Source organism: Lepisosteus platostomus, chromosome 14, assembly GCF_059453375.1.
Source record: "Lepisosteus platostomus isolate fLepPlt1 chromosome 14, fLepPlt1.hap1, whole genome shotgun sequence".
NCBI classification, from domain to species: domain Eukaryota; kingdom Metazoa; phylum Chordata; class Actinopteri; order Semionotiformes; family Lepisosteidae; genus Lepisosteus; species Lepisosteus platostomus.
The window spans coordinates 16,400,557-16,423,771 of NC_142624.1; the positions used below are offsets into that span (position 1 = coordinate 16,400,557).

The 23,215-nt window shown below is 36.6% G+C and overlaps 1 protein-coding gene and 1 long non-coding RNA gene across 6 annotated transcripts in view; one reads left to right on the forward strand and one right to left on the reverse strand.

The window, feature by feature from the left end:
• The window catches only part of LOC148648890 (uncharacterized), a 314,784-nt gene that overhangs the window by 148,037 nt on the left and 143,532 nt on the right, over positions 1-23,215 (forward strand). The gene's annotated exons all lie outside the window — the stretch shown is intronic.
• The window catches only part of LOC148648895 (disco-interacting protein 2 homolog A), a 306,696-nt gene continuing 303,988 nt past the window's right edge, over positions 20,508-23,215 (reverse strand). For all 5 annotated transcript variants that reach the window (XM_088607241.1, XM_088607240.1, XM_088607239.1 and 2 more), the window contains one exon: positions 20,508-22,903. In XM_088607241.1, the coding sequence (XP_088463367.1) occupies positions 22,651-22,903 (253 nt within the window). In that variant the 3' untranslated portion in view covers positions 20,508-22,650. The remainder of the gene's footprint in view (positions 22,904-23,215) is intronic.

Consider the following 23,215-nt stretch of genomic DNA (forward strand, 5'->3'; position numbering starts at 1 on the left):
TTCACAGGGCAGCCGGTATCATATCAAATTCAGCATGTCGTGGAAATCTGAATCCCCTCACAAAGTGCGTGTGTGCGGTGGAAATCTGAAGTACACTCATGCCCCGGTATCCGAACCTAATTTGTTCCTGAAAATCTGTTCAGACGGCAGGAGATCGTAAATTGAAAATAAAAATTCCATTATTTCTTATGGGCAAAATCCCACCCCGTTCCGAACTGAAGACAAGTTCACTCAAAGTTGAGGAATACACTGATAACAAGATCACTTCCTAACAAGGGTTAGGTATACTTTTGACAAAATAACAGTAGATGTTATAGACTGCAGAGGAAGATGATGAAATTAACAGACTATATGTTTACATACTGTAGATACTGAAATGAGAATTGTATTTAAAATTTTGTGTAGTTGCTTGCATTGAACTGTGTGTTGGATGCACATAAATTGAAGGAATGGGCAAACATAGTTGATGCTGATCCACAGAGCCAGTACTATAAAATAATTTATCCTCAGTGAGATGCTGCCATCTCATAGTGAGTTTCTAACACTGTGTATAGTTCCATCCACACAGTGCCTTTACTTCCATCCATTTTCTCATCTCTTTATCCAGTACAGAGGATTTGGATCCTATCCCAGCAAGCAACGGACGCAAGGCATCGACTGGATAAAATGTGTCGGAGTTTGTACAGACGATGCTAGAGCAATGACAAGCCAACACAGCGGTGTAGTTGCACGGCACGAATTGGAGAGGTTGCTCCAGAAATTAATTGTTTCATTGCAACATCCACCGCGAGACCTTTGTCGTCAAGAAAATGCCTGACGATTTAAAATCTGTTAGACTGTTGTGAATTGTATCAAGGCTCGAAAAATTTATTCACATCTGCTTTGCTTAACTAAACAGGCTCACCCCTCTCACTGAAATGGTGCTTTTTTATTTTTATGTGTTGTTTTTTTTTCCTGTAAAACACTTTGAGAAGCCACATTTTAATATATCAAAATTTATTATTATAATATTTATTATATGTATGTGTGAGTGTGTGTGCACATGCGCTCATGTTGGTGATTGAGAATTTCTGGGGTTCCTATGAGATGATGACTTGTAGGTGGTACTTGGATGCTTTGGTTGGATTAGGGGTGGTACTTGGTCCAAAAAGTTTGAGAACCACTGGTTTAGATAGTTAAAAATTACATTTTAATTAAACATTTAAAAAACTTGAATTTCTTAAAAGTTGTACTGATTTAATTCCTCTTGATAGTAATATTAATATGGAGTCGTGTAACTAAGCAGCTAAAATATCCCAAGGGGACATTTTGAAATGTTATGCCCTCTTCTTTTTATGCACAGCTACTAAAATTTCCCTTTTAGTTGTAAAATTCCATATTAATATTCAATATTAAACAGATTAAAACATGCACAGTATAGGATTTAATGATTAAATCATTTCACTAACAACCAATGCACCACAAGTGCCCCTGTTGGTCATTTTGGCCAGCCAATCACATACTGCGTTACAACGCGGTGAACTGTACATAATTTCATGTGGTATGGGGTTGTACCATGCAATTTGAATGGCTGCATCTGTACCATTTAATCAAGATCTGATCTTGATAGACTGACATATACAGTTAACAGTCATGATACATTTTGTGAGTCTTGTACTACAGTGCTTAATAACAAGCCTTGGGTGAAAAAAAAATCTCTGGTCTGCTCTGAATAGGAAAATCACTTTTCACCTCTCTTTGCATATTTTTTCTTGAGAACACCATCGTTAACTAGATTGAGATTCTCCTGAACTTCACAAAGCACGCTTTGGTAAAAATTAATACCTGATTCTGTTATTAGTTGTTGTGCTGTTTCCCACTGGATCCTTCTGACATCTGATTTGTTGGGCAGGAACTGAATAGGCTCCTCTTTCAGAAGGTGTTCTGCAACCTAAAAAGTTCAAATGTACAGATAAGTTGCTGAAGAGAAAGTAGCACAGTGGTTCACAAAATTACAAAACTTATATTGCATTGATTAATATGTGTGTACAAAATTGTATGGTGTAAATAATGTATTAAATTTCAAACAATCAAACATTTCACTAATTTACTTTGCAGACTGTCCAGTTGGACTGGGTGAGGAAAAGTAGAACATCCCCAATGAGAAATAGCAGAGCCCTTGAAACATCTACATCATTTTAATGGTTTTCTACAATAATAAGAAAACATGGTTGCTCTCATGTAAGGCAAAGACATATTTGTAACAAAAAAGTCCAATCAGGGAATAACCTGAATGACCTCACTGAAATGGTAATGAGATTATCGAATTAGACTTGGACAAGACACTATACAGATATTTATTGAATACAATGTAATCTGTGTACCATAGAACATTACAGGACATAGACCTGTCACATTTTTACTTGTTTGAACAAAACAAAAGTACTCCAGATCCCATCATCCTACCGACTTAGGAACACAAGAGTTCTATCCCCATTATCCTAAAACAAGCACTCATGTGAATAAAGGTAAACATCTTTACGACTTTGTATGTTACAGACTGTGAGTATCACAGATGATTTCTCTGCACTTATACAATGCAGCTTACAATTCTCCAAAATAATTTAGATATAGTGCGTTCCTCTTTGGAGGATAGATTGCCTGTGGGGAAATCATATAAATTCCTTTTTAAGTCTTTATTTTTGCAATGCTAATGTTATCCAGTTAATTAAAATCGACAATACTTTCAGTTGGAAACCCTTAATTATTCCTTTTAAGAAATATTTTTTTGCAATAAACAATTAAAACAGTATTGGACCTTTCCAGTCGGAAATAATATGCATTTATACCAATTTCCAGTGATGATGCTCATTTACACTGACCAAGAGAACTTCAGAATTGCCTGGATCAATATGGAAAACAACTATGTATTCAAAATCCCAAAATCCTTGAAACATAAATTGACAAAATAACTACTTACTGCTTTGAGGTTGTTTACCATCCCAGATTGGTGTCATGGTGAAGCTATCAATGACATTAGTCTTTCCTGTGATTTTCTGTTGTACTGTTGTATTTACAATGTGAGGTATACATTGATAAACTGGAAAAATAAAAATGTGTCATGAGATGAATTACTGTCTAACAAATATTCTGACAAACCCTGACAATTAAAGTTAAGTACAACTCACTTTCCAGTTTGGAACCTGGTGCCAGACGCTGTATGGCTCTTCACTTGTGTTGATCTCCACAGATCTTGTACCCTTTGTTTCTTCTAGTAGTAGTTTGTGAGGAATAATTTCAGATGCCTCCAGAAATTACATTAACTTTACATGTAGACTTCCCACTCTCCTGTAACAGGTCAACATTATTGCCACTGATTTTTGTGATTTGTTATTTTTTTAAGCTCCTTTCCATGCTGCACTAGCATTGAGCTACCAAATCTCCTAAAGGTATCATATCTGATTCAGAATGAACCTGAAAAAATGATTGGGTGTATAATTTTAATTGGAAATTTCAAACAAATTTAAAAATCAATCTGAAATACCCATGTATTTTCTGTTTATTGCTTGTAACACATACATGATTTTCAAGGCCACATACTGTTCAATAAATCCATAAAGGAAAATGGATGTGTATGAAGATATTATAGATGCATCCCTAACATTATAATTCTCCAGTATCTCGGGAAGACCGTGTGTATCACGTCTGAACATCAGGATGTAGGGAATACACCTAGTCGTGAATTGTTTCAGACCAAACAGTGCTTCCAAGTAAAAGTCCCAGTCCTCTGGTTTCTCTTTCACCAGTATACCCAGTGCTCTGCAAATTTGTGAACACACAGAAAACGTATTTTAAGAAAATAATATGATTTAGCTAACCAAGGACTTTTTAGTTTAACTGACCTCTGTATTGTATAGTCATTCTCTCAACTAATACATTATTTTGTGTATTAAAGGGTGCATAGAGGCTTTATCTAATATCAAGCAAATTTCAGAGAGCTGTGTTCATCTAAAATGTTAAAGAACAAAAGGGTACTGAAGGTAATTCTATTCAAGACACTGTCAAATATTTTACACTTAAATTTGATCTCTCTATATTGTTGTATCTAAAAATCAATAATTTATATTAGTAATAGATATTTTAGATTAGATAGTTTTAGTTTTAAAATGGTCAAATTACAGTTGTACTAATGTCAACTGAATTTTTTTGTATTTCTAAATACAAGAAACAGTAACTAAAAATACATAATTCACAAATTGTTATCCCTGATCTGTTAAAATCCTTTCTGGATAAAAGTGATAAAATACCGTAATGATGCACCTCTGCATGTTACTATTGGAAAAGCATCTGTCCATTTTCTGCAATAATCAATTTGACACAGATGCATTCATTATTCTTGTTAATAATTTTATACTGAACATATCCATTCCACCTAGTTCCCAAGGTTGTTTTATCTATGCATACAAAAGTAATAGTAAACACAAACTTTTGCATGCACATGTGCAGAATGTTGTTGCGTACACTAGTAAGTTAATGTAAAAAAATGTTAAAGGTTCTTTACTTTATTGGGATCTTCTTAGACTGACATTCTGGGCATTCTAAAATCTGTAAGCATACAGCATTTTACCATTTTCAAGAAAGAAATCTCCGGAACTGTTACTGAAAATTATGTTCATCACCAGAATCCATCTAAAGTAATCTGAAAACTCAGTATTTCTCAATAGCCAATGACATTCCAGGCCAGTAATAACTCGATATATCTTCAGTTGTTTTTGTTATACCAGAATGTGATCCAAATACACTAGCATGAAACTACTTATACTGCTCCTTGAGCCAATTTGACCACTTTCAAACATTTTTAGTTTACCTTATCCTGATTTCTAATGTAATGCAGTCTATCTTTTGTAAGAATGTAAAAAAAAAGAAAGGAATATCAAAGAAGATAGGGAATATTTTCAGGGGGTCTTATTGTCTTTTTATTTGTGTTGTGACCCAGACAGTGAATTAAACAAGTAAACCTCATGTTTCCTTCCTTGGACATATCCTTTTTTGGACATATTTTGTCCTTGGCTTTTTTATTGGCCTATAAGTAAAAATGAACATGTCATTAATGATAAAACAAAACATCTTTTTACCCATGTAGAAACATAAATATTTTGCAGTTATTTGTAACACATGGACATCAGAAGATGTACAGTAGTCTCACTTTACCGTACAGAACAAAAGTAGCAACTCGTTAACAAATTAGTTTTTCACTTTTTGATGCTACATCTGGATATTTCCATTTTTTTATAATCTATTATTTTGGAAACCAGCTTGGGATCCATTAACACACTTTTATTTGTCTTTATTCCTTTCGTTGCCATGACAGAAATTTAAAACTTCCAGACATGCAGACCTTTAAAGGCATTGTATACTAGTCTCTAATTCACTGGAGACGTGATGTAGAAAGCTGCTGTAACTTTCAAACAGTGGATTATTCTCTCATTCTCTGTTCATCTGCTGATATATGTTGAAATGTATAAACAATGCTTATTTATGACTAACTACAGACTGCACTTTGGAACCTGATAACAAAGACCTCACACCTGTTCAAAAATCTCACACCAGATAATGAAAAGGCTCAGGGAGAGAGCATAGCTTTGTACTCATCTTTACCATTTCTTGAAAATGATTGTATTTTACACTTTGCTTCACACCTAATTGCTTTGAGAAAGTAAATTAACAACTGTACACACACATTACACACGTTGGAGTACACTGCAAACATGAGTAAAAATTAGGAACAAGTAATAGGTTTATTCCATGCTGAAAAAAAGAAGAAAGAGAACACAACGTTTCGGCCGTGGAGCCTTCTTCAGGTGTGAGAGAGACAGGCTGAGTAAAAATTAGATTGGAGATGTAAAAAAATAGATGTCTTCTGTAAGTGGAGCAGTAAGTGGAATTTTTGCACTGGACCATAATTTGCAAACCCAGTATGGTGACTGAGGACACTGCGTTGTAGGAGGTGCCATCCTTTGGAAGACACATCCCAACAAGAGTCTGACTACTTGGTCAATAAAGATCCCATGACTCTATTCAAAAGAGTAATACGAGTAAAAGAGAGAATAATCTGGCCTGCCTGACGCCCCTCCCCAGCACATGAGAATTGCTCAAGCACAGTTGTTGGATTCTATTACAGGTTATAGTAATAGTCCAAAGTGCAAATGGTAGTGTCTTTTGCACATTATTTTTCTTCTGGCTGTCCAAACTGTAGATCTCAAATCAGCCTTTGGAGTGATACCAGAGGCTGTGTTTTGTTTTGAATTATTTCAACAGGTATGTTTGAACCACCAAGATATTGCCCAAGAATAAAAACTGTTTTTGTTAGTGAATATCACCTGTCGCTTTCAACTCTTTGCTTAAGAGCTGGAGTTCTCATCCCTGCTAAGCACACTCAGCACATGTTTGCTTCACAAATCAGACTTCTCTCATTCTTTTTCTTTCTTACTTTTGATTGTTTCCTTTTTTTTTCTTTGAGCTTTTCAGGCAGTAAATGCATTTCCGCTTCATTAGGTCTCCATTATCAGCTTACTTGCCAGGTATGATTCTGTTTATTTATTAGTTTTAGTGCTGATCCAAGGTCTTGCTGCCATGGCTGTCGGAAAGGATGAACCGTAGATTGGCAGGAGAGCGAAAAGACCCTATGTGTAGCTGCGAGACGGGGGTTAGCCCGGGCTCAGCTGTTCAGGAAATGCCATATAGAAACCTATGCCCTCAGGTACAGTAGCAGACGTGGGGCGACCTGTTGCTAGGAGGGTCTCAGGACATCCGAATGTCAGTGCTGAGCGAAGGCAAATGAAAGACCCAGAAATATATAGCCCCAGAGAGAAACACCAGAAGGACAGCAAAGCACCGGAAACAAGAGACAGGACAGAGAAGGAGCTCCCTCTGGCTGCAGAGGGCGTGACACTTACAAAAAAAAAAAGAAATAATCTGACTTTGTGTGTGGCAAGTTTGATGTTTAAATTAGCTGAAATTAGTCCTGCTTTGTGACTATCTATGTGCTTCACTGTTGCCATTCTCACATTCCTTCTCAACAGAAGAATCAAAACTTGAAATTTATTTTTAATTATCTATATAGCTTACTTAATGTGTTAAACAGTAAACATTTGTACTTTATAATTGTTTGTCCTAAATGTTGTATTTACAGTAAAAAATATTTGACAACAAAAATGTATTTTTTTTGTTTTTCTTTTTTTAAGAATTTCCACAATGTTTACTGGTGTACTAATATCACCTGAGGTTTTTCTTTTGAGGTTTTGCTTTAAATACTGTACATGAAAGTTGTATATATGTAGCTATGTGGAAGACCCAGTGAATTGAACTCGAGAAGGGTCAAGACAGTGAGTATGCGCGGGATAGTTTTTCTGTTTGCACCTAAGACAACTGTCTTTCTGCAACTACTGTAAAGCCTGTGATTTTTTTCACACCAGTGTGTTCAGAAAGAAATAAAACGGATTGCAGGATGCCAAATGGCATGTTCCTGTCCTGTTTTGTTTGTGTTTGAAAGACTTCCTGTGTCCTGTGCCTTGTGTGTTCCTTTGATATGTAAAAGTCTTGCCTACATTTAATGTATAAAATGGAAAGTGTAACTTCAGTCAAGCAAGCATAATTACTGAGTGCTAGGGGAAACCCTGACCCCGGGCTATGCTCCCCTTCATCTTATTGAATAAAATATCTGTTTGATAATCTCCTAACCTGAGTGAAGAATGACTTTTCCTTGACAGCTATTGTGCAGAACATTAGTCACATTTACTTTGAAGAAGTGATTAGAAAGATACATTCTCTCAGATTTAGAAAACACATTGTTATTAAAACAGACCCATCAGGTGAGCAAAACACAGTTCAGAGTGAATAATAATGAGGGGGCTGAGTCAGCAAGGAAGGGTGACCAAAAACCCCACACAAGGTCATTGAAAAGGCTCGAGAGAGCTTAGCCTGGTCATCACCTTCACCACTTTTTGAAATTTTACGCTTTATTTCAGACCTAACTGATTTGCATAATCAAATTAAGAACTGTACAAAAACATAACACACCAAGAGTTAGAGCTGTTGATCACAAACTGTTGTTGATAAGCATGATTGCAATATATCTTGGCTAATACTGTATATTTTTTATTTGTTGAACATTTATGCATGCATTGTGTCTTGGAATGTACAATTGAGATGTATGTACAACAATGTGTGTATAATAATCCTAGCATTAGACACAAGGTAGAGCTAATTAACTTCCTTTCATGTGAGTTCATTTGAGTCTCAACTTCTGGTGATTGGTAGCAAAATATTCAAAAAGCATAGGAGTCTGTGTGCATATCGCAGTCCTAGTCTTATGTTGGTTTAGGTACAGGGTTATGCCTGTACTGAAATAATTTTTGTTCATTTGGGTTTAGCCAATATCAAAAACATGCAGCACAATGCTTTCCATGAAGACTGTCATATTGTCACATCCAACCTTCCCCTGCCACCAGCTAAAGACTTAAATGGGTCAGACAGATCTTTGAGAGCCCCGTGCCAATGGAGGACTGCGCTGTTCCAGGCTTTGCTATGTCAGCCCTATGTCAGGAGCCATGCAGGCAGAAAATCCAAACTGGTTCCCTGTCCACCAGAAGATACTGCTACTGTCACAGGGAAATCTTTCCTGCTACTTGGACAGTGATCCTCCTGGGCCCACAGCAACTCCACCATCGATTCTGGCTTGCAGACATTGCAGATCCATGATTCTGGGCTTTGAAATCCTATAGCAGGTTTGTGCTAATTTAGACCTCTCAGTCCTGCATGTCCATGTGGGGCTCCAACCAATTCCCAGAGACCCCAGAGCTGATGACAGCAAAGGGTCACACCTTGCTTTAGGTACAGTACTGAAGAAGATAAGAGAGAAGCCTGGTAAGTGAGATAATATCATTTTCTTGTTTTTGTATGTTTTTGCAAACTATGGAGTCTAGTGGCTTGACGTAGGCTTTGGGCTCAAATATATATAAAGATGGTGCCTGTCCTTGGTCAGTAAAATAATAGGCATGTATTTGGTAAGCTGGCTGTACTCCAAGAATATGAAAAGAACTAACTGTGGTCTAGTCTGCAACTTAGATATAATTAATTGGCAGGTGTTGCTGTATTATCATTTGTTTAGAATACGTCATAGTAACTCTTTGTGTTTTAAGGTATAAAGGACCATCTTCAGCTACTTATTTTTTAATTCTGGTGGTTGCAAGCCTGACTTCCATATGCATATGAATAAAGGACTTCTGCTTCACAGACACCTGAACTTTGTCATTTGTTTGACACTACAGTACCAAGGCAATAGCTTGGGAGCAGCTGTGAATCACCCAAGAAGATGATAAGAAGGGGTTCTGGCTTACTTCATGAGCCAGGCGACGGCAACCCACAATTCAAAGCAGGGTAGCAAGGGGGCAGTACCTTGAAGGTCAGGAGGTCAACCTCCAAGACCTCACCACCACCTACAGATGCGAGGTACACTGTGTTAAAACGCGGTGGGTGTCGTGCAGCATACCACATGTTAATTAAAATATAATAATAGTATCTGGAAGCATCTTGTAAAACCTCCAGGTGGAGCTAATAAAGCTTAACATCTCATGTACATGTACTGTAAAAAAATAAAAGTTGTACTGATTTAATACCACTTGATAGTAGTATTAATATGGAGTCGTGTAACTAAGCAGCTAAAATATTTTGGAAACATATTTTGGACATTTTGGAAACATTTTGACATTAGCTTTTTTGTTAAAAACTTGTATTGCTCTTGTAGTGGCTCTTGTAGAACACACTATACGTACTATACACAGTATGTTGAAACCGTACCATGACAGTGAAGACATGAAGAAGGCTCGACGGACGAAACATTGTGTTTTCTTTCTTTGTTTCAGCATGGAATAAACCTATTACTTATTCCTTTGCAACATATTATAACTTTTTACAAAGTAACCTACAGTAATATAGTCAGAAGGAGCACATATGCAACCAAATGAAAGACTTTGATGCTTTAAATGTTTATGAAGAAAGTGGAATACTGGTGTGTATTTTTTATTTAAACTACCAATACCAGCCACATAAAGTTTACATAATATGTTTATATTCCTAAATTAATACCATTTTTGACGTCGTTATGCTCCTCTTCTTTTCATGCTCAGCTACTAAAATTTCCCTTTAGTTGTAAAATTCCATATTAATATTTGATATTAAGCAGATTTAAACATGCACGGTAAAGAGATTAAACCAGTTTTTTGTCTTTTATCCTTTTTGTTTATATCTGTCAAAGTCTTAATGTTTAATCTTTTGAAATTTATCAAGAAATGGTGTAGACAATTGTAATCTGTCTAAACTTTTAACATCTTTCTATCAACATAAGAGTTTTCAATACTTGTGACAGTGGTGACCAAATTAGTATTTGGTTGTAAAATCCGACTTTTGAGATTCAAAATGGACAGTGTGACAAGGGTGTCATTGTAACCAATATCCAAGATAATGCAGGCATCATAAATACAGAAGCTGACAGAACTTCTAATCTAGTGGAATTTATTGGTGATATACAGTGGTGTGAAAAAGTGTTCGCCCCCTTCCTGATTTCTTATTTTTTTGCATGTTTGTCACACTGAAATGTTTCAGATCATCAAACAAATTGAAATATTAGACAAAGATAACACAAGTAAACACAAAATGCAGTTTTTAAATGAAGGTTTTTATTATTAAGGGGAAAAAAAATCCAAACCTACATGGTCCTGTGTGAAAAGTGATTGCCCCCCCTGTTAAAACATAAATCAACTGTGGTTTATCACATCTTTTGAAAGCTGAGTTCAATTTCTCTAGCCACACCCAGGTCTGATTACTGCCACACCTGTTCTCAATCAAGAAATCACTTAAATAGGACCTGCCTGACAAAGTGAAGTAGACCAAAAGATCCTCAAAAGCTAGACATCATGCTGCCATCCAAAGAAATTCAGGAACAAATGAGAAACAGAGTAATTGAGATTTATCAGTCTGGAAAAGGTTATAAAGCCATTTCTAAAGCTTTGGGACTCCAGTGAAACACAGTGAGAGCCATTATCCACAAATGGCGAAAACATGGAACAGTGGTGAACCTTCCCAGGAGTGGCCGGCCGACCAAAATTACCCCAAGAGCGCAGTGACGACTCATCCAAGAGGTCACAAAAAACCCCACAACAACATCCAAAGAACTGCAGGCTTCACTTGCCTCAGTTAAGGTCAGTGTTCATGACTCCACCATAAGAAAGAGACTGGGCAAAAATGGTCTGCATGGTAGAGTTCCAAGACAAAAACCACTGCTGAGCAAAAAGAACATAAAGGCTCGTCTCAGTTTTGCCAGAAAACATCTTGATGATCCCCAAGACTTTTGGGAAAATATTCTGTGGACTGACGACACAAAAGTTGAACTTTTTGGAAGGTGTATGTCCCATTACATCTGGCATAAAAGTAACACAGCATTTCAGAAAAGGAACATCATACCAACAGTAAAATATGGTGGTGGTAGTGTGATGGGCTGGGGCTATTTTGCTGCTTCAGGACCTGGAAGACTTGCTGTGGTAAATGGAACCATGAATTCTGCTGTCTACCAAAATATCCTGAAGGAGAATGTCCGGCCATCTGTTCGTGACCTCAAGCAGGACAATGATCCAAAACACACCAGCAAGTCCACCTCTGAATGACTTAAGAAAAACAAAATGAAGACTTTGGAGTGGCCTAGTCAAAGTCCTGACCTGAATCCGATTGAGATGTTGTGGCATGACCTTAAAAAAGCGGTTAAGGCTCGAAAACCCTCCAATGTGGCTGAATTACAACAATTCTGCAAAGATGAGTGGGCCAAAATTCCTCCACAGCGCTGTAAAAGACTCATTGCCAGTTATTGCAAACGCTTGATTGCAGTTGTTACTGCTAAGGGTGGCCCAACCAGTTATTAGGTTTAGGGGGCAATCACTTTTTCACACAGGGCTATGTAGGTTTGGATTTTTTTTTCCCCTTTACACTTTATTTTGGCATTAAAAGATAAGCAATATTATACATTATAAACTAAAAATAAGAAAGTATGCCAGAGATAGATCCTATTAATCAGATGTAAGCTGTCACATTAAGATCTATCTGTAACCTAGAATACTAGTAGTAATAATAATAATAATTAATAATTGCTTACATTTATATAGCGCTTTTCTGGACACTCCACTCAAAGCGCTTTACAGGTAATGGGGACTCCCCTCCACCACCACCAATGTGCAGCATCCACCTGGATGATGCGACGGCAGCCATAGTGTGCCAGAACGCTCACCACACATCAGCTATCAGTGAGGAGGAGAGCAGAGTAATGAAGCCAATTCATAGATAGGGATTATTAGGAGGCCATGATTGGTAAGGGCCAATGGGAAATGTGGCTAGGATTACACCCGTACTCTTTTCGAGAAACGCCCTTTGATTTTTAATGACAGAAAGTCAGGACCTCGGTTTTACGTCTCATCCGAAGGACGGCGCCTGTTTACAGTATAGTGTCCCCGTCACTATACTGGGGTATTAGGACCCACATGGACCATGGGGTGAGCGCCCCCTGCTGGCCCACTAACACCTCTTCCAGCAGCAACCTTAGAATTTCCCAGGTCTCCCATCCAGGTACTGACCAGGCTCACACCTGCTTAGCTTCAGTGGGTTGCCAGTTGTGATTTGCAGGGTGATATTTTCTACACCACAGAGAGAATATAATATCATACCAGCAGCAAGGACTTGCTCATGTGTACAGAACTCTTCCATTGTGCTCAGCCTCTTGACGTGTTGAACCGTTGGAATTGGGAGTCCAACGGTTCTGTACACCTTCCCACTCCTCAATTCATCTTTGATCTCTATCAGGAGACTCAATACCCACTTCTGAAACTCTGAAATCATTCACATTTTGTATCAGCATTTGAAAGGAATTAGGTCAGGATTTTCTTACACTATTGTTATATTAGCATTACTGTAGTGTTGCTAATGTGCTACATGCAATCTATAATCTTAAAAATTTAAAATTCCCACATTTGTAGTTGATTTTGTGTGATCTTCACCTTCACACTATTTTATGGGGCATTTATTGCTTATTAACGTACTATTTTAATCAAAATAATATTAAGTAAGACCAGTATGTATTCAAATAGTATTATTATTATTTATACTTACTCATCAAAAGAGGATTGCTGAGATTTTTGCAGATTTCTTCTTCGTTGAAAAACGTGACAGTATTTAACCAAAATGGCGACTAACGAATATCAGCAATGCATTTTGGTACATAACCGGAAAAGTTACTCTGTTTGATATGTTTTCAATGTCAATAAAATGTGCCCCCTGCTGTGTGCGGATGTGCAACTTTAACACATGCAGTTAGTAAGGAAATGGCCACTGTTGTAAGGTATTATATATAATGACATTATGGAATAAGTGTCGCCCCCTCAGTTCTGGGCAAAAGGATTTTTGAACACTTTCTCTCACTTAACCTGCACCCTAAAAAAATGTTGTACTTTGTCAATGGTCAGATAACACTAATTGACACTTACAGTCACTCGGACTGCTTGATGTGCAGGAGGGCTATCCATCCAGGAACACATATTAGTGTCACTATTGGGTGTCAACATTACGATCCTGTTTGCTCAGGTGGACCAATTCCTTACAGTAGTTTATCCTTATACTTAAAATCATCATATAACTAGGACTAGTTATAGCAGTCTGTGCTTTCTGTTGGATTTACAACTATTTTTTCTTAACGATTCAGAACCTCATTACCATCGATGTACTGTAGCTGCAAAAATGAACGCGTGTGGTACTTTGTCGTTCCAGGCAATACTAACTGCGAGAGTGCCAATAAATGTAAACTGAACTTCATCGCAAATACCAGATTGCTAGTCATTATCTTCTACCATGAAGCACTAATCAATGGCATAGTTGCGAGATTTCATTTGGGTAGCTGCAACTTACCGCTCCGTTTCAACTGAAATATCACTGCCCCCCTCAAAATTTCAGACGCCCCCCTACAGATTTTCCCCGGGCACCACGCCCTTATGGGGGATGGGGTGTCCAGGAAATGGTATTAACTTTTCTATAAAAACAGAAAATCTATAGGCATTCAAACATTTTACTATTTTTTTCAGGCAGGTGGCAAGATCCCCTCCGCAAAACCCCTGTATGCAAAGCTGTGTAAATAAATTACTGCGAAAATAATTTACTTCGTACACTATGCAGATTGCCGTCATACTCCTAGTTGCGGCACACACGATATATAAACAGCCTCAGGCACTGCGTTAGATGTGTTTTCGTTATATATGCGTTTATTAATGTTGTTGATTTTACGGTTGCAATTCAACGTTGATTATACATCGTGGCAATGTATATATACTTATAGCCGTATATATACGTATATTTGACGAATCACTGCCCACTGGGAAAGGTAGGGAATAAAAAGAAAGAAAACTTTTTTTAAAAAAAACAACTATTTCCGTGGAGGAAAAAAACATTCCTACCACAGATTAAAAAATACGAAATGAAAATAATAATCTCTGGTGAGTATACATAGCATTTCCAGTTATCAAAATAAAACTAAATAAATGTAATTCATTTCCTCTGTTTTCGTATGAACTGGCTTAAAAGACATATGGTGATCAGTAAATACTTTGATTTGAGCCAGGTATAGCACTTTGCATTTAGCCCTAAGAGATCATTTTGGTTTCATCAGACCAGAGAACCTTTGCAACACAAACTCGGGGTGCTCCACATGCTGTTATGTGGCCCTTTCATGGGAGTTAATTCTATCTAGTCACTTTCCAAAGGCAAAATGTGTGCAATGCTGCAGAGATTGTTTTCCTCGAAAGGTTCTCCAATCTCATTCATGTAGGGTCTTCATTGGGTTCTTTAGTCATTTTGTGATCAAGGCCAGGTTGCTTAGTTTTGGAGGACAGCCTCTAGGAAGAGTCTGGGTGGTTCAGTATTCTTAAATTGACTCATGATGACTATGCCCCTGATTGCACAGTTGTCAAGGCATGTCTGAACTGAGAGATCAGTTCTCAATATATGTTTGCATACCCCTTAGAAGATCCATGCGACCTCACAAGTTTATTACGGAACTGTACAGCTACTTGTTCTTTATGGTAGACCTTCTGTTCTGACATGCACTGTCAGAATGTCAATGTTAAATGTAAAATGTTAATTCTTGGACTTTTTAATACATACAGTATTTGTGACCTTTCTACGGGATTTGCTGATCCACTTGTTTTAGTTTAATCTGGAATGTTGACCTATTTATTAACTATACAGAGTTTAAATCACTGATAAATAACTGAGAACAATAGTGATGCTGCATGAGATTACTACAAGGAATTAGGTCTCCTTAACCAGTATGCAAAATAAGTTGCTCCTGCTGGGTGAAACTAATTTTCAGAAAGCCACTGCATACAGATAAACCCATACATAAGGCAAGGGTGAACTCCATTGGATATGATGTGTTTGGCAGTTATTATGCAGAAGTGCATAAAAATGATAGAAAGGAAACATTCTCAAGGAACTAGATCCATCAAGCTAGTAGTAAAATAGTGCTTGTAATTCCATCAGACCTTACGTGAATTTCCTCTTGTAATATTAATTTAGCCTTTTTTGCATTGACAGAGAAGCTAGGCATTCCAACATGCAAGAGTGAATTACTTGCTTAATTCAGTGAATTATGATAGCAGAAAAGCATCTACACCACACTGAAGGAATTTACTTACATGCTTATGACATATTACTTATGTCATAATTGAATGGTGAGAACTTCACAATTTTGGCATCTCCTTTTCATGACTAATGATACAACGTCACAGCATTTTTTATTGAAACTTTTCAGTTAAATATTTTTTAATATTTACGAACAGAATCTGGAAGTGGTTAATAAAAATACAAACTAAAGAGGGAGGGAATGGTCTACCTGGAGTGATTTACTAAGTGAACTACTACAAGGTTCTTTATCTAAGATCACAGTTCATCATGATTTATGCACCGTGTGAATGTTTTAAGGGTAATATTATGGAATAGCCAATGATGCTTCTTTATGGTACTTGGATCCTTGCTGTAATTCCAAATTAGTGTCTTCTGTGTGTAATTAGCAATGGTGGACTGGTGTACAATGATCCTGCCTACACCAGTGCCCTGGTGTACACCAAGCTAGTGTGCTTCTCAGGTATACCAAACTGGTCTGTGAATTCACCATAAAAGAGATCAAGCTGATCTAAAGGCTAAAAAAACTATTTTTATTCTACAACAAAGATGACACCAAGGGGGCTTGATTAAAGAATTGTATTTCAAAGTTCTCAAAGACATGGAGGACTTCTCAGTGTACTTCTTCAGAAATACCAGTGAAACACAAACCAGGGGACATAGGCAGAAACTACACAGAAGCACATTTAAAACCAAGAACAGGAGGTGTGTTGTGAGAAACAGGAACTACTAACAGATTACTAGACTAGAGTGACCTCCTCTCATTTGTAATAATTTTGATGTTCTTACCTGGCACAGTGGCACATTGGTATTGATGGTATGGCATGGCATGAAAACCTTAAAAACATTGAGAGGTAAACTGATGTTAGCTTTGCACTCACATTTTCAATGGTAAAATGGATAAATTCATATCATGACTTGGAATGTTGAAGGTATCAATAACATAACAAAACACTTTAATGTACTGATTAACATCAGTACAATAAAAAACTCTAGGCAACTAGGCAACTCATCTGAAATCTGAGGATGTGCATCATATTTGGTTTGGACAAGTCTTTGTATCTGGATATTCATCTAAAAGGTGTATAGCAAGTGCTGTTATACTTCTTCATAAATCTTTTGTGCTACAAAGCAAAACTGAAGATCAAGAGGGTAGATTTATCTTTTTATCTGGAAAATGGAATTCAGTCACCTTTGTTGATGTACTGTATATGGTTCTAATCCAAACAAAGTTAGAAGTCTAATTGATAAGATATGCAAATGTGCACATTATTCTTGGAGGAGATTTGAATTAAACCTAATATTATAAAACTCAAAAAACAATTGACTCAGCCCTCTAAAGTGGCTGTAGCACTCCACAAACACAATATCAATGCATAATTTATCAGTATGGTGAATCTTCTATCCAGTGAAAAAGCTTTCTCTTCAGAGACACAAGTCATTTTTAAGAATAGAATACTTATTAATTTGTGAAGATATCCTATAGCACACTAAGGATACAATTATTTATCCCAGAATTATTTTTGATTACAGCCCTCTAGCTACTATTTTTGCTCCCAGACAAATAAGCACCATTAGGAAGATGGAAAATCATTAATTCATTACTTACAGAACATGATATTAAAATTCACTTATAGAAGGTAAGAAATGAATTAAAATTAACTTCTGTTTCTGGCCTTAATATTATTTAGGAATCATTATTTGGGGGGTGGGGTAGGTTGGAATCCTGGTTTTCACAAAAGGCAAAGGGAGTCAGAAGAAACCTCTGTGCTCTCCAAAATAAAAGATTTAAAAGAGTTAAAATTATCTGAACAACTTAGTGAGTAGAAATGGGATAGTCTCACATGTTTACAGTTACAATACAAATGCATTAAGGGCTTCATGCATGCCCTTAAAATGTAAAAGAAAAATATAACAACTGAGTGAATTTTACACTGGCGATCTATTTCCTCCAGAGGTATTCCACACAATGCTGCTGAAAAACAGATGTCAGCAATCCACACATTGTCACAATAGATAAAAATAAGTCATTCTCTGCATTAGTATTGAAAGTTTTGGTAAAATGTCAAGTTTACAAGGTTATCTGTGTGGCAAGTCTGAGCTTTTATCTTTTAATCTGCCACTGTTGAACGTTAAGATTGCATAAACAATGCAAGATATCACAGAAATAGGGTATCTGGGATTGCAAGTAAAATCTAGCGTAAAAACTACTGGAGATGCAAACTTAAGAGATATATTAAGAGACACATGCTTACTGTATCTGTATTTAGGGCTTAATTAAGAATTACTTACTGTTTGACTCAGCTCAGTTAAAAGAATGATTCAATTCAGGATAAAAAAGACTGGGTAATAAATGAACAGGATACAGCATGAGAGGCATTTTGCTTGAAAGCTGTACTATAAGAAGTCCAAAATCACTTACTGATACAGCATCTGAGTATGACACATTCAGAATGAGAGCACCTCCAAATTAAAACCATTTTTCTCTTCTATAGAAACCATTTTTCTAAAATTTCATTTAAATAAATCTGATTAATCTTGTCAGACATCTCTCTCAAGTAAAGAATTGTATTGTTATGCAAAACTTAATAGCTTTCTAAAACTTTTTATTAACTTGCATTTGCCATTAGATAATTACAGCAATAAATTATTGCAGACCAATACAAAAGTGGAAGCTTGGACTCTCACCTTGTGTATTGCAATGTCTGACAGTTATTTTGAGAGTTGTGCGTCTTGTTTGATATCTGATCTCTCCTTGGGCTTCAGATGACAGAGTGGGATACACTCTGGCACAATGCTACAGTAGTTATCCATTTAGGGCAACAAATTAATGTTTTAGTATAACATTTTAAATACTATACTCAAAAAATGGAAAAGATGAAGTGGCATAGCACAGGAATATATGCAAAGTGGAGCAGTGATCATAAAGGACCACCACTGCATTTACTGTGGGTCTATCCGTACAGTCTTTCTGGACCTCCACAGTAGAGAAAACAATCACACCCTTAAATATTTCAATTCTACTAATATCAACACCAATTATAAAAATACTTTTCTAAGCATTGTGTATCATTATTTTTAGACTACTTCTAAGACTTGATAATTGAAATTGTTGTTGGACTGACCAAGATGAAAACAAAATTGCATTAATACAGTTTTAATGCAATGTTACAGCACTTAGCAAAGATTCTTAAGTGGTTGGGTTTGGATGAGGTTGTTGCCAACATGACCAGAAATGTTGCCTTTCTTACTGAAAGTTTTGTTCAACAGCATTCCATTTCAATGTTCACTTCAAGGAGGGCATCAGACTCCACCAAGGTCTTGGGTTCTCCCTTGTTTGTATTTTCATAGACAGTATATCTAGGTGTGGAGTGTGGATACACAATATCATGTCTGTTTCTTTAGTTTGAGAACTTGAGGATTGCATCTCTACAGCTTGTTGATGATATTGTTCTCTTTGCCTCATCTGACAGTGATCTCTGACACACATTGGAAATGTTGACATCCAAGTATGACACGTTTACTCTGAAAACTATGATTTCAGAACTTTCTGAGGTCATGTTACTCTCCCAGAAAAGAGTGGCTTGCTCTCTCCAGGTGAAAGGGGAACTGCTGCCCCAAGTGGGTGTGTTTAAGTACCACAGGGTCTTGTTCACAAGTGAGGAATGGTGCAGAAACTGTAACAGACTCTGGTGGTGAAGCAGGAGCAGATGTTTCAGACAAAGGTCTAATGTTTTCTGTTGATCTGCAGTATGTCTGTATTCTCATCTATAATATTGAGCTTCCATTAGTGACCAAGAGAATGAGATTACAGATACAAGAAGTGGAATTGAGGTTTCTCTCTAGAGCTTACTCTCCATGGCAATCATAGCAATGTGGTAGGACCCTGCAGTAGAGTCATTGCGCCTCAAGCAATGAGGAGCAATGACTCCTGACAGTTGAGGTGGTTTCGGCATCTGGTGAGGATGCCCCCCAGATGCCTTCTGCTAGACGTTTAAAGAAGGTACTGTCACTAGTTACTACTACTACTACTACTACTACTACTACTAAATTCCTTACACTTATATAGCACTTTTCCAGATACTCCACTTAAAGCTCTTTACAGGCAACAGGGACTCTCCTCTACTAAATATTAATACATATCAATAACATATATTTTATAAATGTTTAATAATATAATATTAATAAATAGGAGGGAACCTTAGCCAGGACACCGGAATAACTCCCCTTCTCTTTTCGAGAAACGCCCTGGACCTTTTATAGGACCCCAGTTTTACGTTTCATCCAAAGAACAGCACCTTTTTTACAGTATAGTTTCCCAATCCTTATACAGGGGCTTTAGGATCCACACAGATCACAGGGTGATCTCTCCCTACTGGCTTCACTAATACGTCTTCCAGCAGCAACCTTAGCTTTTCCCAGAATGTTGCCTTCCTTCTTCTGGCCAGGTTCACATCTGCGTAGCTTCAGAGGGTTGCCAGTTGTGAGATGCAGGGTGATATTAACTATTTATATAAAATTCAAATCACAAATACGCTGCTTTTGTATCTGCAAGGACTCGCCCTTATTTCTTATTCTACAGTATACCGTGATTCTTCAGTAACATACGAGTATCTTATTTTACTTTATTCTCATTACGGTGGAGGCTTCCGGACAACCAGCTCTCACTGTTTTTATGGAAACACATTTTTAGATAAAACAACTTAATTTGTTCTGTTGCAATATTCATGGCATCAGTGCAAAATCTGCTCCATTGCATCTTTACAAAAGAAAACATTTTATTTTACAACAATTTAATCATATAAAAATGAATAGCAGTAGCATCTCTACCAGAAATCTTCCACTTAATATATCATCATAAAACTTGAGACATGGAAACTAAAAGCTTTCAATTCTTGTAACATTAAAACAATATTTTTTCTTTTTTCTTTTGCATTTTATGTTTTTAATGTGCTTTCTGGTTTACAAGGTATCACCTTTTTTTAATAAAAAAATCTTAGAGAAATCTTTTTACTGTATATTATAGAGCTACTTTAGCTGTTTTGTCCTTAGGAATGTCCATTTGTTAGCTGCTATGGCCAGTTTTGGAATCCAAGTAATAAGTTACATATCTGTACATAATTACAACAGGCACAAGCCTACTTTTTGTGATGCACATAAGTTAAACAGACTTAGTGGCAAAATAGTTCCTTGAAAAATCGCACAGAAAAGGAGTCCTGGTACTCATAGTTTCACAAACCTCTGCAAACTTTCAAGCCTAGTGAAAGATCTTAAAAATAACTGGAGTGTAAATATAAACAACATATGTGTTTGAGGGCTCTCTTGCCATTTAAATTCATCATAGCACTACAAAAAAGAAAACACATATTACAAAAAGCATGAAATGGCATGAAATTGTTAATTCTATCCATGCCAACAATGCATGCTTAATCCTCAAACTGCATTTGTAAATACTTTTCAAACAAAAGTGCATGAAAAATCTGAATGGCATAACTAATATGACCTTCAAATTACATCTGTTTTCTTCTGGTTTTACTCTTGTACACCAGAAACTTTACTGGTTTACCACTTCAGTGTTGTATGCTACAGTATATATTATATAAATATAAACAGTTAAGTGTTTTTCATGGCAAGTTCATGTTTACAGCTTAAGGCAGTTACATTTGCAGCTGAAATCATCAAAAGGAAGGCAAGCATTAACCTTCTTATTACCCTTGCCTAGGACAAACAATTTTTTGGGATTTTATTCAAAACTAAAGTAAATGACACTCATCCTTGTTCATTTGTGTTCTGAATGTGATAAACACTTTCCTTATATCATATCATAACATTTTAACTCAAGTAAGAATATTGAGAAATATGAAAAGTAAACATTTCCTCTCACTTTTTATCATCTTAGCTCTCTAAATGTGAAGAGAAATGTGAAATCTAAGAGTCATTAACAGAAATTACAGTGGCCATAATATATTCCTAATGTACTATATGTGCAGGATTGCTATAAAAGGCATTTATGACTCACAAAGCATTTCAATTTTGTATTAGAAAACTGCATGACTTTAGCAAGGATAACAAATTGTATAAAATAATGTTTAAGATTATCCAGATTAATCTGTTTATTTCATCCTCACATATTTGATATTGTTGGGTAGGATTGTGTTTGCAGTTTTGTTCAAACACGATTTCCAATGACCTACAAATTTAAGTCTCATTAAGACCCATCCGAAAAATAATGTCGTCATTTTAAATGAAATAAATTATGTACAATAACAAATACTGTAAATTAATTAAGTCCATTATCTAAAAAACTAGAAAGAAACCAGATGCTTTCAAAACAACTGGTAAGATATGTTATGATATTAAAAGTGAATGTCTTGAAAAAATAAGTCAAAGCTGCAACAAAATTTGATCATTAGATAGAAAATCTCACTTCCATAAATTTCTTTTTCATGTTTAAAATCAGCATAATATATGAACCTAAGCAAAGAGAAAAAAAATGTGTAGAGAGAGAAATAAAACTCTTCCTCTAATCTCCAGCCATTAAGCAAAAACTACTAGCTCAGCTGTGAGAAATGAGGCATTACTACCCTTTGCTTCCCCACTCCACAACTTCTACTAAGGCGAAGCTGAAAAAACTGAGGGTATCCATCAGGGCTGGACTCACAGTGGAGAAGAATGTTTCATGGGAACAATACTGACATTCATGAAAACATAGTAGTCCCCCCATCCACAACAAAAAGATGCACCAGCAAGATAAAAAAAAATAATAATCTGGTATACACTGCAGCAAATGCTACATCTGCTGATGAAGAAACAAAAAACCATGCTGCAGTGAGATCTATTGCTCTTGTAGCAAGGTCTTCTGGCTTCTGTCTTCTCTCCTGTGTGTGGATGGCACCTTCTCCCTTACATGTTGTAGGCCACATAGATGGGGTCCAGCTGGTCAGCTAGGAAGCCATCCCTCAGATGCATGCGCTGCTTCTCCCCCCGTGAATTAATTGGGATGACACCAGGGTCCACAACCACCACCACCCCTACGATCAGATAGTGCTCCTCCAGGACCACATTGGTCACCAGGGCAACCAAATCCAGAGCCTCTTGCTCTGAACCATCCAGCTCCACCACAACTACCAGGAGGTTGGTCCATGTGAACACAGCACTGACAAACAGAGAAGAGAAAGGGAGAATTACAGATAGCAATACAGACAGAGAGAGCAGCAATGTGCAAAAGTGAATGAAAGAAGGTATCCAGAAACATAATGGAGTAAATGCCATAAATGCATGATGTGTGTAAGATCAGATAAAGTTTTCCATATTCAGTAATACCCTAATAATCTGTGTGGATATAAATACGGTTATTATGTATTGATATCATAACATCTCCCTATACTTTTTATGTTTGTTAATCTATATGTGAAATAATCAACTTTGGCATAGAGAACTACAACAACAAAAAATAGCACAAAAGTAT